Here is a 15,669-nt window from a genome sequence, read left to right as displayed (position 1 = left end):
AGTTATTCAAGGCATACTTGTTTCTTTGAGATGCCTTTTACATTTAATAGATTATTTTGAATGCACTTGTGCAACCATTAGGGTTCTCTTTCCAATTCTCTCTTGACCTCATCATCATCATTTAGGAGTCCTATATTCACCCATGAGAACCATTTTGGGCATCTCCATTTGATGTTTCTTTGCTTGCTTGTCTTGAGTACTTATTGCTTGCTTTTGAGACCATAGTTGGATTTTGTCTTGTGCATTCCAATTTGAATACTATGAGTCCAATGGATTTTATTTCCTCTTGCCTGCACTTATGATTTCCTTGGTCTTGGTAACCTTATACCTTACTCTTATGATTCTTTGAATGGTATTTCATTGCCATTCATCATGATGACACATTAAGAGCTATATTTTTCTTTTCTTAACCTAGTTTTGAGTTTTAGTAGATGGTGAAGATCTTAGGAGCTTGGGATCCATTTTTGTATGGTTTTATGTTGTTCTACTTTCATTATTCATGTCTCAACTTCATTTAAATTTGTCATTTTATTTGATTGGGCAAATGATTTCTTACTTTGATGATGTCCACTTTTGGATTTGTTAGTTATGCTTGAACTTTGAGTTTACTTGCTTATTGATACCACTTGAGGTTTTGAGGTTGTATTTGATGCTTTGAAAATGATTTTTTTATTGTCCCATGACCTATAAGCATCCCTTTTTTTAATCTTGGTTTATCTTGTTAAATTTTTATAAAGGATTCCTTTTCTAGGATGATATCTTTACTTGTTTATCAAGTTACTTGGGTTTGATGTGTGTTTGAAGTTTGGATGACTTCCCTTGTTCCTCTTGAATCTCATCTTGAGTGAATTTATTGCACAAGTTACACATCCCTTGATGTCATTTGTGAGCCTTCATTGTTTGATTACTTCTTTTTTAAGCTTCTTTGAACTTGTGTGATTGTTTGCCTATCTTTTGGCTTATCTCTGAGCATAGCTTGTGTGATTCATCCATGATGCTTGAGTGACTTGTATGTGGAGTTTAATATGTTATATATTTCTGACTTACGAGGCTTAATACCATTTTTTCTATGATTATACTTCATCTATGCTTGCTTGAAATGCATTTTCCTTTAGGAGCATGCCTAGGGTTTGATTTTGATCATTACTTGCCTCAACCTTTGAGTATGCTTTGATGTGATTCCTTTGTGATGTCTTGGGTTTATTTATGAATATTGACATCATGTATATGCTTTTGATCTCATTCATTTTTATATGATCAATTGCTCACATTTGTGGTCACTTCCCTTTACAACTCTCAATGATGATTGTGTATTTTGGTGCTTGTATCATGGGCTCAATGCTTGTTTGAGTTTCTTCTTGATCTGGAGACTTTATTTATTTGAATCACATGTCTTTATTTTCATTTTGATGTGATGTTGCTACTCATTTTGGTTCGGAAACTTGTTGCTTGCTTAATTTGTTTTCTCAACTTGTTTGAGCATTGGCTCCCTCTTTCATGACTAGTTCGAATGAGATTGTTGCTATTTGTTAATCTGTGACCATTTGGTCATAATTTGTGATGTCCTAAAGCATGTTTAGACTTAATAATTCACCTATATCTCTTGTTTGTGTGAGGTATTCTAATCTTCTCTTCAATGACTTGATATGGATTTTTATTGCTTTATTTCTCTTCCATGACTTGATATGGAATTGCTATTGTTTTTCTTTTCTTCCATGACTTGATATGGATTGTTATTGCTTCATTTATCCTTCCATGACTTGATATGGATTACTTTGTTCATTTTCTATCTCTTTGTTCCATGACTTGATATGGATTACCTGGTTTATCTTTCATTTGTTCTTTCATGACTTGATATGGGTTACTATTGTTTATCTCTTATCTATTCTTCCGGGGAACAAACATAAAACTTTGGTCCTCCCAGCAAAAAGTGTGGTAAAACGGGTATGTCCGACAAGGCATACCCGTTTTATCACCCTATCCAACAAGTGACATCAGAGTCATGGTTAGGCTTAGTATGGATTAAGGTTAGTGATGTAAGTGACTCACAATTGTGGGAGAGATTGTTGAAATTCAAGTGTAAGTGATTAAGTCTCACATTGATTAGAAGTGGAGATAATATTAGGTATATAAGAGAGGTAATTCATATTCTCAATAATTAAGATCTTTGGTGGATATTATATCATGAATTTTTAGTCTATTGACATTTTCGACGCTCTCAAACTCCCCATCAATAAACACCCTCGTGTTCTCGTAACAGGACTCTAATTAATCAAAATTTGGTATTTAATACAACATAATGAAGAAAAAAAATATTAATAACCTATCAAATTTCAGACCCAATAAGCATTACTAGCATTTTCCATAAACTACATGATTGGAAACTGCATATTACACCTATTTATTAGAATAGTGTGATAATGTTCTTCTACATAACGCAAGTTTTTTAATCTTTCTTTTTTTCGTATAAATTGTTGTGCTGAACTTAGGTTAACAATAACCTCACAATAAAACAACTCATAGAGTTGCAACAAACCTTGAACATACATAAAAAGTACTCTTTACATGAAATCTTCCAATCAACATGGTAAGTTTGCACTTTTCATTAAATGGAAAACAAAACAATTTTGTTAATATGCATTCTCAACCATTCAATCTTTGATGTCACATTATTTCAATTAATTAATGCACCCATCAAATAAAATAATTGTCATTGATTTTATTTTTAGAAAAACATAATTTGTCCTTGTCCTTAGGTAAGCTAAGTTTTTGCACTTGTCATTGATGTCTTATTCATAAACATACTTGTTGCTATAAAACATTTTAGAAGATTTACAAATATACATACCATGTGGCGGAGCCCCCATGTCAAGTGCTTCAAGAAGATAGCCAAACTTTGCTTCAGCCTGAAAGTAAGTTATAATGCATGATTCAGATCAGTCAGAGCCCTATTTCCAGAATGGGAGTATAACAGATTTTATAAGAAAAAACAAGCCAAAACTGTGTTTTACATTAGCATAGTTGTCACAAAATGAAATGTATGAATATATATATATATATATATATATATATATATATATATATATATATATATATATATATATATATATATATACAATTAAACTCGTGAAACACTGCAATGCCAGAAAACCAAATGGAGCACAATAAGCCAATAAACAAAACATGATTCTAGTCGGAATTTTTACAGCCAACATCGGCTGGTTTATTAAATATGAAAAGAGAGAAACTAAATGAAAAAGATAAATAAGGCTAGGAATGGAATCGCAATTACTAGCCTGCTCCATAGAGATGCCTACAATCTCCAAAACCTTTTGTTGTATGTCGCGTTTATAAATTCTCAAACTTCCCCCACCAATCTGACAGAATATAATATTTTAGTTATTTATGCAGACATCAGTCGTAAAATTGTCAATCTCAGAGCTTAAAGAGAGGAAAGTAATCCAAACTAAATCTCAACTACCTCCACTCCATTGTAAACCATGTCATATGCCAACGCACGAGCAGTAGCAAGGTCGTTCATGTCTTCAGGATTTGGTGCGGTGAAAGGATGATGAAGAGCCTGCACTAGCCCGTAATTAAGAATAATTAAAAGAATAATAACAAATATAACAAGATTAACTGTAATGACAATCATAAAATTTTCAACCCAGACATATTATATATTGAGAAATACATTGTTAGATGAGATATTAAAAGAAAAAACAGACCTCAAGCCTCTGCTCTGAATCATTCCACTCAAACATTGGAAAGTCGGTAATCCACAAAATTGAATGTCTGTCCTAAAATTCAAACAAAAATAACCAGATAGTGTAAGTGAAATGAATAATCAAGATACATAGCATTTATTTTCCTTTAAAAAGCAAATACCAACTTACATGTTCGATTAAACCTAATTCATGTGCCACATAAACTCTAAGACGATCTAGAGTTTTATTTACAAATGCATGATGACCAACTGCAAATAAAATCAGATCATTCGGTCCAGCAGAGCATCGCCTTAATAAATCATCTTTAGTTGCAGGATCCATACTTGATACTAAAGCAGAAATTCCCTCAATATCCCCTAAAACCAAAGGTTTGCACAATAAACAATGGAATACAAACATGTCTCAAAATATCATACACTTAAGTATTGATAGTGAATTCCCTATTTACCATTCTCCGTGATCTTGAGAAAAGGTAAACCCTTTGCACCAGATTTGAATGCTTCATTGTAAATATCACCTTTCTTAAGAGTTGAGTTTGAATACTTTTTTGCACCATTAGGTACACACAACACTTTTATAATTCCTCCACTCTCCAAGGAATCAGAGAAAACCTTGAAGGAAGACCCGGAGAAAATGTCAGATACCTGCAGACAATGAGAAGTTATACCTCAGCAAGATGAAGCAAGTATAGGTAAGTTACTGCAATACGAAACTAAAACACAAAGTAACAGTGATGTCCAACACAGGACTGCAGCAAGCTTTATGTTATGAAAAAATGTGAGCACATAATAGATGACCAAAGCAACTACCATATGCTAGAAACAATAAAAGTGCCAAGAGGAGGTGAAATAAAGAGCATTACATCTTTTAATTCGAGATCAAATCTGGTATCTGGCCGGTCCGAACCATATCTATTCATTGCTTCAGCATAAGTAAGCCTAGGGAAAGGATTTGGTAATTCCACACCCTTAATTTCAAGAAAAACCTGCAATAAACAATTCCTATTTTTACACCAAGCAACGAGTCTGAGATAAACAAATTCATAATAATCATACAATATTTGTTCCCCTCCTACAAAATAGCTTTAACATACATTATTTAATTTTTTTAATTCTCTTTATATAAAAACAAACACATCCACAAAATATCTTTATTAAACAGATTTACCAACATTAACAGTTTCCCATTTCAACATTTGTCTTTTCTTGAAATAAGCGAGATTACAAAAATCCGTGTTTCTTTAGTTATCCTTTATAATTTCTCAACCAATATCAATACCTGCTTTAACACCTTATTCTTCCATTCCAAAAAAATCATCTAATATATGTCTTCATTATTACTTCGAAAAAATTAATTTATTGATAACATGAATTTAGTAATTTAGTTAACCTGTTAAAGAAGTGTGATTATAGATGATATAAACTAACCTTTCTGATCAACTCTTCATTAAGAGTCAACATATCCTCTAAAGGAGTAAAAGCCATTTCCATATCTAGTTGTGTGAACTCCGGTTGTCTATCAGCTCTTAAATCTTCATCTCGAAAACATCTGGCAAAAAGTAAATTGCATTTTATCCAAAAACAAACATGGTAACTTGCATCAAATATTTTTAATTGTAAATCACACAAAGCAAATGCACATTTTCCAGAAAAAGGGGAAGCATTTTACAAATCCTCCATAACATAAGCCAAGATACCATTAGACAATAAAAAGAATATCATACCTTGCTACTTGATAATATTTATCAAAACCAGCAACCATTAGCATTTGTTTGAATAGCTGAGGGCTTTGAGGCAATGCGTAGAATGTTCCTGGCTTCATAATTTATGAGATAATGAATCAACAAAACATGACATAAATTACATATCTCGCAAAAAAAAATAGAAAAAAATATCACATTGCTTTATATCTTAGCAATGCTCCAGTCATCAAAGATGCTATCCCGATAAAATAAATCTATTCAGTGGCATAACACAGATAACTCACTTATGGGAAATTACTAGTTTTTTCAGTCATTTTTACAGTCAAAACATAACACATAAATATCAAAGGACGATGCTTTCTGCGCTTAAGTATAAGGAAAAGGGTCAATGATGTGTCTACTGACGTGCATGCACAATGGAAACCTGCATAAGCTTTACATTAATGCCATTGAGGTATAGGTAATAGCTTTGGAAGTTGGGATCATAAATCCTATCAAGTCCAAATTTCAAAATTGCAATATCTAATTGAACGGTGAAAGAACAATTAATTGATCTGATTATGCAAAAGATAAATTTAAATTGCTTGACTGAACAATTGACGAGACCAATATTTTCCAAGTCTGTTGTATTGACTTATTTACTTTATTGTAAGTAAAAGCCATACTAAACAAAGAGAAAGAAAGACTAACAAAATATATTAGAGAAATATAATAAAATTAGAATCTCATGCAATAGGTGAATAAATCTTAATACCTGGACTCTTGATGGAACTAAATAATCTCGGGCACCTTCTGGTGTGGATCTCGACAGTATTGGAGTTTCAATCTACCTTGTGAACAAAAAAAAAGGTAAAGATCAACACAGGACACCAACTACCAAAGTACGGTGTGCAAGAGACTCGGTAACTCAAGGGAAGGGATGAACCTAATGGACAGTACCTCCACAAAACCATGTATGTCTTCTAGATGTCTTCGTATGAGTTTAACCACTTTATGCCGCAGCAATATGTTAAAATTCATTTGCTGCCTTCTTAGATCAAGACATCGATACCTGCAAATTAGTAATTGTAAGCAATATTTCTCTCATATGCTTACATAACATAAAAATGAATATATATTATGATGGAACCTGTGAATTCATAATGGAAAATCTGTTTGTATCGAGAATGAAAATGGAGCAAAGCTCACTTACAGTGATGAAAGAAAAGATAAACTGGAGCTCAAGAACTCCTAAACAGATCTAGGCTCCTAACCAGAGAATACTTTCTCCAACCTGAATACTAACAACTTTTCTGAATGAGCCTCCCACTCTCACCACTTTAACCCTATAAACCCTTGCACGTCCTAACCAACTGCCACGCCACATCAGTAGCTCTTTTCCTAACTCTTCCATTCAGCTTGGTTATTGGGCTTAGGCCCAATGCCAGTGTCCTATCACTACTGTCCGCTAGAAAAATAGCCTTGTCCCCAAGGCTAAGATAAGGACACTCATGTGTTGAATACTTCTTGTCACTTACAGTTGGTGGCATGACCATAGCATGAACAACTTGCAAGAGATCAAATCAAATTAGGCAAGTAGTGGCCGGCAAACAACCGAAGTATTTAACTGTTGAAGAACCCCCTCATGTGTTGTAACAGTTGCAAATCATGTCCATGCCCCAGGACCAGGATCCCACGATTAGAAGCTAGACGAGGCAACTTCAAACGATCAGCTCATCCACATGGTTTTACTCCCATTGCAATTGGGAAGAAAGAAGCATGCAGTGAATTTCTTCTATGTTTAGAGAGGCCACTACTTCAGCAACCACAGCTTGAGCATAGAGAAATGCAAGTGCATTTGACGCATTCAATATATCCATGGGCATCTCTTCTATGATATCAAGAAGCATGATAAATCATGAACTGCATCCTTTGTTGGGAAAAAATTTATATGAATAACAGATAGTGCTGGTGCTATTTATTTCCCTCTGTTCTTGCTGTAGTAAGAGTTATGAGCTTTTTCAAACAGATTGGTTTATACTCAATTGTACCTGTGTCTTCAAGATGTTGGATGAGCTCAAGTATGTTATCAAAGAAAATATTCATACCTTGACAAAGCATCCGTCAAAGGTTCATACTCATGTCTACATCCTGCTTTATTAACTAGAATCACATCTAAACTCTTATAAGAGGCCTTTAGAAATGCTTCCTTTGCCACAACAGTAGGATCTTTGGCATAACCTTTCTTTAATATAGATCTTTGAAATCTATTTGCATGTTTCCATTATTGTTTAATGGCCCCTGATTGAACTGCATCACAAGCAGTTATCATGACTTTATTATTGTGTTGTTTGAGCCAGCAATCAATCTTAGCTCCTTGGTAGCATGGATATCCTTGAATGTGTCAACAGAATGATTAGGAAGGAAAATAAAAACAAACCTTTCTTCCATTGCAACATGAACTTTTATGAGCATCATCATAACTGAAGCCAACTTTTTGCCTCTAAAACTTGTAACCATAGCTTCGCATATTTTCTCATCTATTTCCTCAGCTTTAATGCGGGCCCAACTCATTAATTCCTGAATTAGCTTTAGCTGGCACCTTTGCAAACCCCACTCTGTTTGGTCTTGGACCCAAATGTTAATCTCAACTTGGGAAAGCTTCAGCGGCTCTGCTCTGTTCCAAGTCTTAATTTTTTTCCTCAACAAATTAGAATAACTTGCACCCAGTCCATTATATCTAATGTCAGACCTGTGAGGTAGAAGAGTACCAATCCGCCCCTATTTTCTTTGGAAACTTCCCAAATGCAACAGCATCAAAACATACCAGATTGGCATGCAAAAAAAGATGGCTCATCAGAGATGGAGTTGTCCCCTGCTGCAAGAAGGTTGGTCGGGTATAAGCCTCTGCCTGCAACCTGGTGTTCGGTGGTTCTTGCTCTGAAGGATGTGGGTTGCGAACCGCATGGGTGGCAAAAGGGCTCGCCGTGATAATACAGTCACAGGTCGACCGACGTCCCGTGGTTTCGACGAAGGTCGCATGGTGTCCAATAGACGCCCAAAATGGCTCTCAATCTATGTAGCACCGACCCCTCTGAAAAAGGTGTGTCTGTGTTCGTGTCGGACACCTGCACCAACACTTGTGATTACGTTTAATTTATTCATTTTTTCAAATTATTAACGGTGTTGCCGTGTCAGTATCGGAGTCGTGTTCGGGGTGTCCTTGCTTCATAGCTCTCAATAGTTGTGGTCATGGTTGTCAAAATCGGGATCTCGGTAAAGATCGTTAGGGTATAGAAAAAGCGTGAAACGTAACACGGATCGTAAGATCCCAACAAATAGACAAATATATAGAAATAACTAGGAAAAATAACCTTAACAAAAAATTCTCATTAACTTAATCATCAATAGCAAATACTCGATCCAAAAAAAAACATAATTTCCTCGGACATAATATTCTCAATGGCAACTAAAACATAATTGTAAGCATGGTTGTCGGGATCTCGCTCTAACTCCTGAAATTTTATGATCTTGCGCTCCGGCATTTGACTACCGATTTAAGTGTCACAAAGATCTTGTATTTGGCTAGAGCGTTGAACTCTTAGAGAAAGATCTTAAATTGTGAGATCTTGCAATCCCAACGATCCATTTTTTGTTGACCTGCTTCACACATGTTTTGACCCAACCATTAAACTATTGGATTTGACCCATAACTTAATGGGGTAATTAAGCCTAATGGGTGTGCACATATATTTTAGGGTTTTGGGACTGGCAATGTTTCAAATGAGCGGTTAAGAATTGCAAAATAAGGATTTTGAAAGTTGCACGACAAACAAAAGTCATTGTAACTCTGAGAATTTTATATTGATTAATCAAACAATGAATAAATTTATAACATTCATCTATCCTTTATATATATTCAAATCATCCTTCTATTCTTTTCATTTTTTCTATTCCTGGACTGCAATACTCTTCCTTCCTTACAATTATGTTTTAGTTGCCATTGAGAATATTATGTCCGAGGAAATTATGTTTTTTTGGATCGAGTATTTCCTATTGATGATTAAGTTAATGAGAATTTTTTGTTAAGGTTATTTTTCCTAGTTATTTCTATATATTTGTCTATTTGTTGGGATCTTACGATCTGTGTTACGATCCTACGATTCACGCTTTTTCTATACCCTAACGATCTTTATCGAGATCCCGATTTTGAGAACCATGATTAAGGAAGGAAGAGTATTGCAGTGCAGGAATAAAAAAGATGAGAAGAATAGAAGGATGATTTGAATATATATAAAGGATAGATGAAGGTTAGAAATTTATTCATTGTTTGATTAATCGATACAAAATTCTCAGAGTTTCAATGACTTTTATTTGTCGCGCAACTTTCGCAATCCTTATTTTGCAATTCTTAACAGTTCATTTGAAACATTGTCAATCCCAAAATCCTAAAATATATGTGCACATCCATTAGGCTTAATTACCTGATTAATTTATGGGTCAAACCCAATTGTTTAATGGTTTGGTCAAAACATGTGTGAAGCATGTCAAAACAAAAAATGGATCGCCGCAAGATCTCACAATTTAAGATCTTTCTCTAAGAGTTCAACGCTCTAGCCAAATACAAGATCTTTGTGACACTTAAATCGGTAGTCAAATGCCGGAGCGCAAGATCGTAAGATTTCAGGAGTTAGAGCGAGATCCCGACAACCATGGTTGTGGTTGGTTCTTTCGATTGTATATAGCATAGTTCGATCTTTGAACATGAAGTCCAATGGTGACTCATTCATTATCGTCCCTAAATCCCTGTGAAAGATATTTGGTTCTAGTTAATGGACGCCGCAGCAGGTAGACCGGTGACGGGCAATTCTGGCTCACTAGGAGTCATCACAGGTTGGATGAAGTCTGGCGGCTCACATGGAGGTAGCAAATTATATGATCTACACGCAATTTCCCTCTCCAACGTGACTGGTTTAATCCCTTCATCCAGCTTCGTCGGGTTCACCACCAATACTTCTGCTCTCATCTGTTGCATTTGGCTCGCAACCTATGTCTTTTCCGATGTCATTAATGCGCCGCATGTGTGGAACGGAATTACTTCTTTTCTCACGATACCTGTTCCGAGAGTTTGAGTGTTAAAATTGTTTCCCTCTGGATCTACTTCTTCTTCATTGTCAACTTGGATTAGAAAATCAAATTGTCAGCGTATGACGATGAATGACCACCTTCCAAAGAAGGTCCATCTAACATTTTTGTGAACTCTGTTATTATGATTTGACGGCATTCCTCCATAGTTTGATGCCAAGAATCCTCCACATTTGTAAGCCGCACATTCAATCGTTTGATCATTGTCGCAACATCTCCGGATCTTCACTAGCTCCTTTCAATAATCCGGCAGGTCGGACCATGCATGGAACCCGTGAATTCATAATGAAAAATCTGTTTGTATTGAGTATGAAAATGAAGCAAAACTCACTTACTATTGTGAGCAACATCCTAACCAAAGAATACTTTCTCCTAACTGAATGCTAACAACTTTTCTGAATGAGCCTCTCACTCTCACCTCCTTCTTATAAATCCTTGCACATCCTAATAAACTGCCACATCAGCATCTCTTTTCCTAACTCTTCTATTCAGCTTGGTTATTGGCCTTAGGCCCAAAACCAGTGGCCTATCATATTATGAAAAATCATGATAGCCCACATACAAAATTCTCTCTTTTCCATCAAAATTGAAGATAAGTCTGAAATGACATTTACTAAATAAATAACTTCATAACAAATAAACACAGACAACAGCATTATTAGGAAAAATCTAAATACAATGAGATTATGACCTCCGTGAGAAACTGACCAATATAAAACATATATATAGATATAAGCGATTACAAGTACCATGCAACTATCGATGGCTACTACCTCAAACGGATTTCCTCTTTAAGAGAATCTTTTGCATCATCTGATGTAGTAACTAAGAATGGTAACTTTGAATTCACAGAATTCAACACGTGAACCTCATTTGCAGCAACCTGCAACACAAGGATGAATATGAAATTTTGATAGACACGAAGAAAACAGTAAATAAACTTAACACTTCAAACTACAAAAATCATTATGATGAAAGTTGATCCATGTAGCCGACTCCACTTAGTGGGATAAGGCTTAGTTGTTGTTGTGGTGGGGATCAGACAACCAAAATGAGGCGAATCTAATAGCAAATAAATCATACTAAATTATAATCTTATAATGTCTCTAGTCAAGTTTTCCCGTCAAAACATCAATGGATAATAAAACAATAATTTTAAAAATATATATATATCTCATCCATACGCTCTTAGATACATCATTACCAATGACACGCTTTCTCTTTGCTTTTTTACTATATAAAGGTGCATTTTCCTTGCCACATCATATGTATAGAGAAGCTATGTGATTTCCTTTGTTTCCATCTATTGGCATGTGTACAAGGCAGATTCCTACTTCAATGATTTGTTATACTAATTCACACACCCCAGTGTTATCCATGGCGGAAAGCCAAAATATGCCATAACCACCATAAAGCATAATGGTGCCGCCATCCTTCACAAATTGACCCAGCATTTGTCCAAAAAAAAAACGCCACCGCCATGGCCGATATTTGACAACACTAACACACCCTCAATTTAAAGTTGGACTCTATCCTAAACCTTTTCTACGTAAATTTTTGTGCGACATAAAAAATATGATTTACCTTTTCTCTTTGGAAATCTGACACAGATGTCAATAGAGTATGGAACCATAGTTTATGATACATTTAACACAACAGCATGATAATACATGCTGACTAATTGATATTGAGGTTTATATCAGTTGCAAAAGTGAGATTCTGCTTCAAGTAATATTTTTTCAGATTACTTATCATGTTTATTAATAGATATAGTAAGCAAACATACTTAGTCCATCTTTGCTCATACTCAGAGTTGTACATTGTTGATTTTTTCTTTTTGAAGAGCTTTGAAAGTGTGTTTGATTGTAGTCCAGATTTTTTACATAAAAAGAATGATCAAAACTTACTATTGAGTTAGTTACATACTATAATCTATATTGCAACCAACCCTTAATTTCCCATCTATAAGAGAATTATTTGATGGATCACTTTAACAAAAGAAAGCACAAGCATGGTACAACAAGTACAACAACTCAACAGTCAGATCATATAAAAGATAGTCACACAAGTTTATCAGCTTAATCTATTGATATAGGCAATGCAACTGTTGGCAACCACATATTTTCATTTCTAATGTCACAAATGGCATGTCTCATTCACCTTTATTGGTCCATATCATTATTTTGAGAAAAATAAAATGTATATCAGTAAATTTTCTATTTTAATTTAATTTATTTAGTTAAAAATGGTTCGGAAACAGTTCATATAATTAGGCAAATACAAGCCATATATATGGAACCCACTCTAATACGACATAAGCATCGTAACTAAAATGAATAGCTTAATCCTCCTTTTTGCTCATGATTTTGATGTTCAGCCCAATATTTCAAATCTCTGCATTAAGGACTACTTTAGTGTTTAGGTAGCTACCATGTCCATGAATATGAAGATGTACGTGTAATGAAATATGATATGCTCCCAACTTGGCTGTGCATATCTTAGTGCTTCTTATTAAACATTACTTATTTGGAAGTTGAATCAAGATATTCGAAGGCCACTATTGATATATTCAAACTATGAACAATGAATCTAAATGTTAATCTACAAGCATTATCATGCTCCTACACTTTCTTCTCATTAATGAAACATATACCTCGATGAAGCCTGTTTTCATCTTCTTGTTGATTGATTCATTCGGACGTGACCTGACGACACCTTCAATGGAAACGACATACTCCAATCTGAGATCATTGATAACAGAATGTGCAAGTGGAAAATCATCCGGAAGTGTTGTAACCTGAATTTCAAGCTTAATTAGAATATACACCATGTTGAATTATAAACAAAAGTAGTCAACACGGGATGATAAAATGGAATCTAATGTAACAAACAATAATCTGAAAAAGTGAGTAAACTGAAAGTAATTACAAGTGTTAGTGTCGGTTTTGAACTAACACGGGTAAGACACAATAGCATATAAGCAGCAATGGGAGTACCTGAACAATCCCGGTATGGTCTCTAAGATTAAGAAAAGTGAGTCCACCGTGGACTCTATGAAGTGCAACCCAACCACAAAGCTGAACCTTTTTACCAACATCATTCAAAGACAATTCGCCACAAAAATGAGTCCTTGTAACCCATTGAAGCGATTCATTGAAGGGTAAAAGCGGTGGTGGTGGTTTAGCATTGGAAGTGAGTGTTTCAGAGGCAGAAGGAAGTGGTTGAATCGAAGCTGAAAGAGAAGAAACGGTTCTGGTAGTTGAAACTAACGTTGGAATTGTAGTGGAAACCCTAGAATGAAAGAAAAAGGATGGTCTAGGTCGAAGAACCATCAATGGCATTGCTTTTAGGAATAGAGACATGTTGAGTGAAAGATTGAAGCTTGATGTAAAGGAAAGAGATTGAAAAAAGGAGAATTCAGAAATTAGAAGAATTGAAGAGAAGACATTGAGAAGATGAGAACACAACGCGACGGTGATTGGGAGGAGATAACGGATGAGTAGAGTGATGCTTAATCCTAAACCATTTTTAAAAATAAAAACTCAACTTCTGAACTGGTTTAAATCCGGTTTTTGTTAAAAACCAGATATCACGCGGTTTAGCTTTAAAATCCAGTTTTTTTTCTTCGATTGAGGATTATAATATCTATATCTACACAACTTCAGATAAAAGAAAATAATTAAAAACAAATTGGCCAAATTATACTGTATACCGGAGGCGTTGAAAATAATAATTTTGTTTATAATAGTGACTAAAATTTTATTTTATTTTTCTGATCGAGGGAGTATCTCTTAAAAGCATAAATTGAGAGTTATATATATATATATATATATATATAACGATTTTATTACTTTTTTTTCAACACAAACTTTTTATTTTATAAATTATTTAACATGAGTTATAGTACAATGATCCTTAAAATAAAAAATATAAAAAAATCTAAATTGATACCAATATTTTCATTTTTCCTAAATATTTATTTCCACCCCCTTACTTCATTAATTATTTTGAATATGATTTGTCTTAGTAGGAATGACAAACAAACATGTCTATCTCATAAAAACTGCAAAAAAAAATGTCATATATTATAATCAATTCTTATTACATAATACTATCAAAATAATGAATTACAAATGATAATAATATTCATAATCTCTAATATAAATACTATTATATTTGTTGGTGCATAAGGTTAATGATGAAGATGAAGAGAGAAGCGGGAGAAAATAGATCTAACTAACTTTTTAGAGATAAACTTTATTCACACATTTTGTTTTTTAAATTATGTTACATGTTTGTTTGGTTTATATACACAAACAATAATGTCACGTAAGCTAAATTGTTAATCTAAGCTAATTGAGCAGTTCACCTTCTAAAATTTAAAATCAACTACAATTTAGAAGCCAAACACCGCTTCTAGAACAGCAACCTCATAAGCTTTTATTTCTGAGTCAGAACATTACTTTTGAATATGAATTACTTTTAACATCATCCCTTAATTCATATTTAGATAATTAAATTCTACAACTCCAATTTCATTCCTCAGATGGATAAAGTGTTCAGTTTTCACAGCTTTAGTCGACATATTTATAAGTTGCTTCTGAGTATTACAGTGTATAACTTCTAGCACTTCATTGTGAATTTGATTCTTCCAAAAATGAAACTTCGTGTCAATATGCTTGCTTCTCCCATGCAGCACTGGATTCTTGGCATGGCTTATGTCAGATTTGTTGTCAATCATCAGCTTCACCGGCTTGTTCACTTTAATCTTCAGATCCTGCAACAAATTCATAAGACAGATAGCTTGATACGCAGACAAAGCACCTGCAATATACTCAACTTCACGGGTTGACAATAAAACCACTGGTTGCTTCTTGGAGCACCACGAGATAGGACATCCCAGATACTTTAAGAAATATCTTGAAGTACTTCTTCTGTCAACTCTGTCTCCACACCAATTAGAATTTGAATAGCACATCAGTTCTGATTCAGACTTAACACCAAAAGGGAATAACACTACATACTTCATAGTCCCTTTAATGTACCTCATAATCTTGACAACAGCTTGGTAATGTGGCCACTTTGGTTTATTCACAAACCAACTCACCTTCCAAC

The 15,669-nt window shown here is 34.4% G+C and overlaps 1 protein-coding gene across 25 annotated transcripts in view; it reads right to left on the bottom strand.

The window, feature by feature from the left end:
• LOC127083144 (aspartate--tRNA ligase, chloroplastic/mitochondrial) overlaps positions 1-14,069 on the bottom strand; it is a 28,454-nt gene extending 14,385 nt beyond the window's left edge. For 9 of the 25 annotated variants that reach the window (XR_007788320.1, XR_007788316.1, XR_007788319.1 and 6 more), the window contains exons 1-14: positions 13,551-14,069; positions 13,208-13,351; positions 11,328-11,437; positions 6,370-6,481; positions 6,185-6,256; positions 5,452-5,543; positions 5,156-5,276; positions 4,591-4,713; positions 4,177-4,372; positions 3,897-4,084; positions 3,729-3,800; positions 3,482-3,580; positions 3,297-3,377; positions 2,849-2,906 (exon numbers count right to left, since the gene is read on the bottom strand). Coding sequence is in view for 10 of the 25 variants with exons in the window: in XM_051023392.1 (XP_050879349.1) it covers positions 2,849-2,906; positions 3,297-3,377; positions 3,482-3,580; positions 3,729-3,800; positions 3,897-4,084; positions 4,177-4,372; positions 4,591-4,713; positions 5,156-5,276; positions 5,452-5,543; positions 6,185-6,256; positions 6,370-6,481; positions 11,328-11,437; positions 13,208-13,351; positions 13,551-13,916 (1,834 nt within the window). In the remaining 15 variants the exon portion in view is untranslated. The remainder of the gene's footprint in view (positions 1-2,848; positions 2,907-3,296; positions 3,378-3,481; positions 3,581-3,728; positions 3,801-3,896; positions 4,085-4,176; positions 4,373-4,590; positions 4,714-5,155; positions 5,277-5,451; positions 5,544-6,184; positions 6,257-6,369; positions 6,482-11,327; positions 11,438-13,207; positions 13,352-13,550) is intronic. The other 16 variants (XR_007788327.1, XR_007788326.1, XR_007788331.1 and 13 more) reach the window with 7 other exon arrangements.
• Positions 14,070-15,669: the final 1,600 nt, after the last annotated feature.

Source organism: Lathyrus oleraceus, chromosome 5, assembly GCF_024323335.1.
Source record: "Lathyrus oleraceus cultivar Zhongwan6 chromosome 5, CAAS_Psat_ZW6_1.0, whole genome shotgun sequence".
Classification (NCBI taxonomy): Eukaryota; Viridiplantae; Streptophyta; class Magnoliopsida; order Fabales; family Fabaceae; genus Lathyrus; species Lathyrus oleraceus.
Note: the sequence above shows the minus strand (reverse complement) of the source record. Positions and strands in the feature narration are given on the sequence as shown.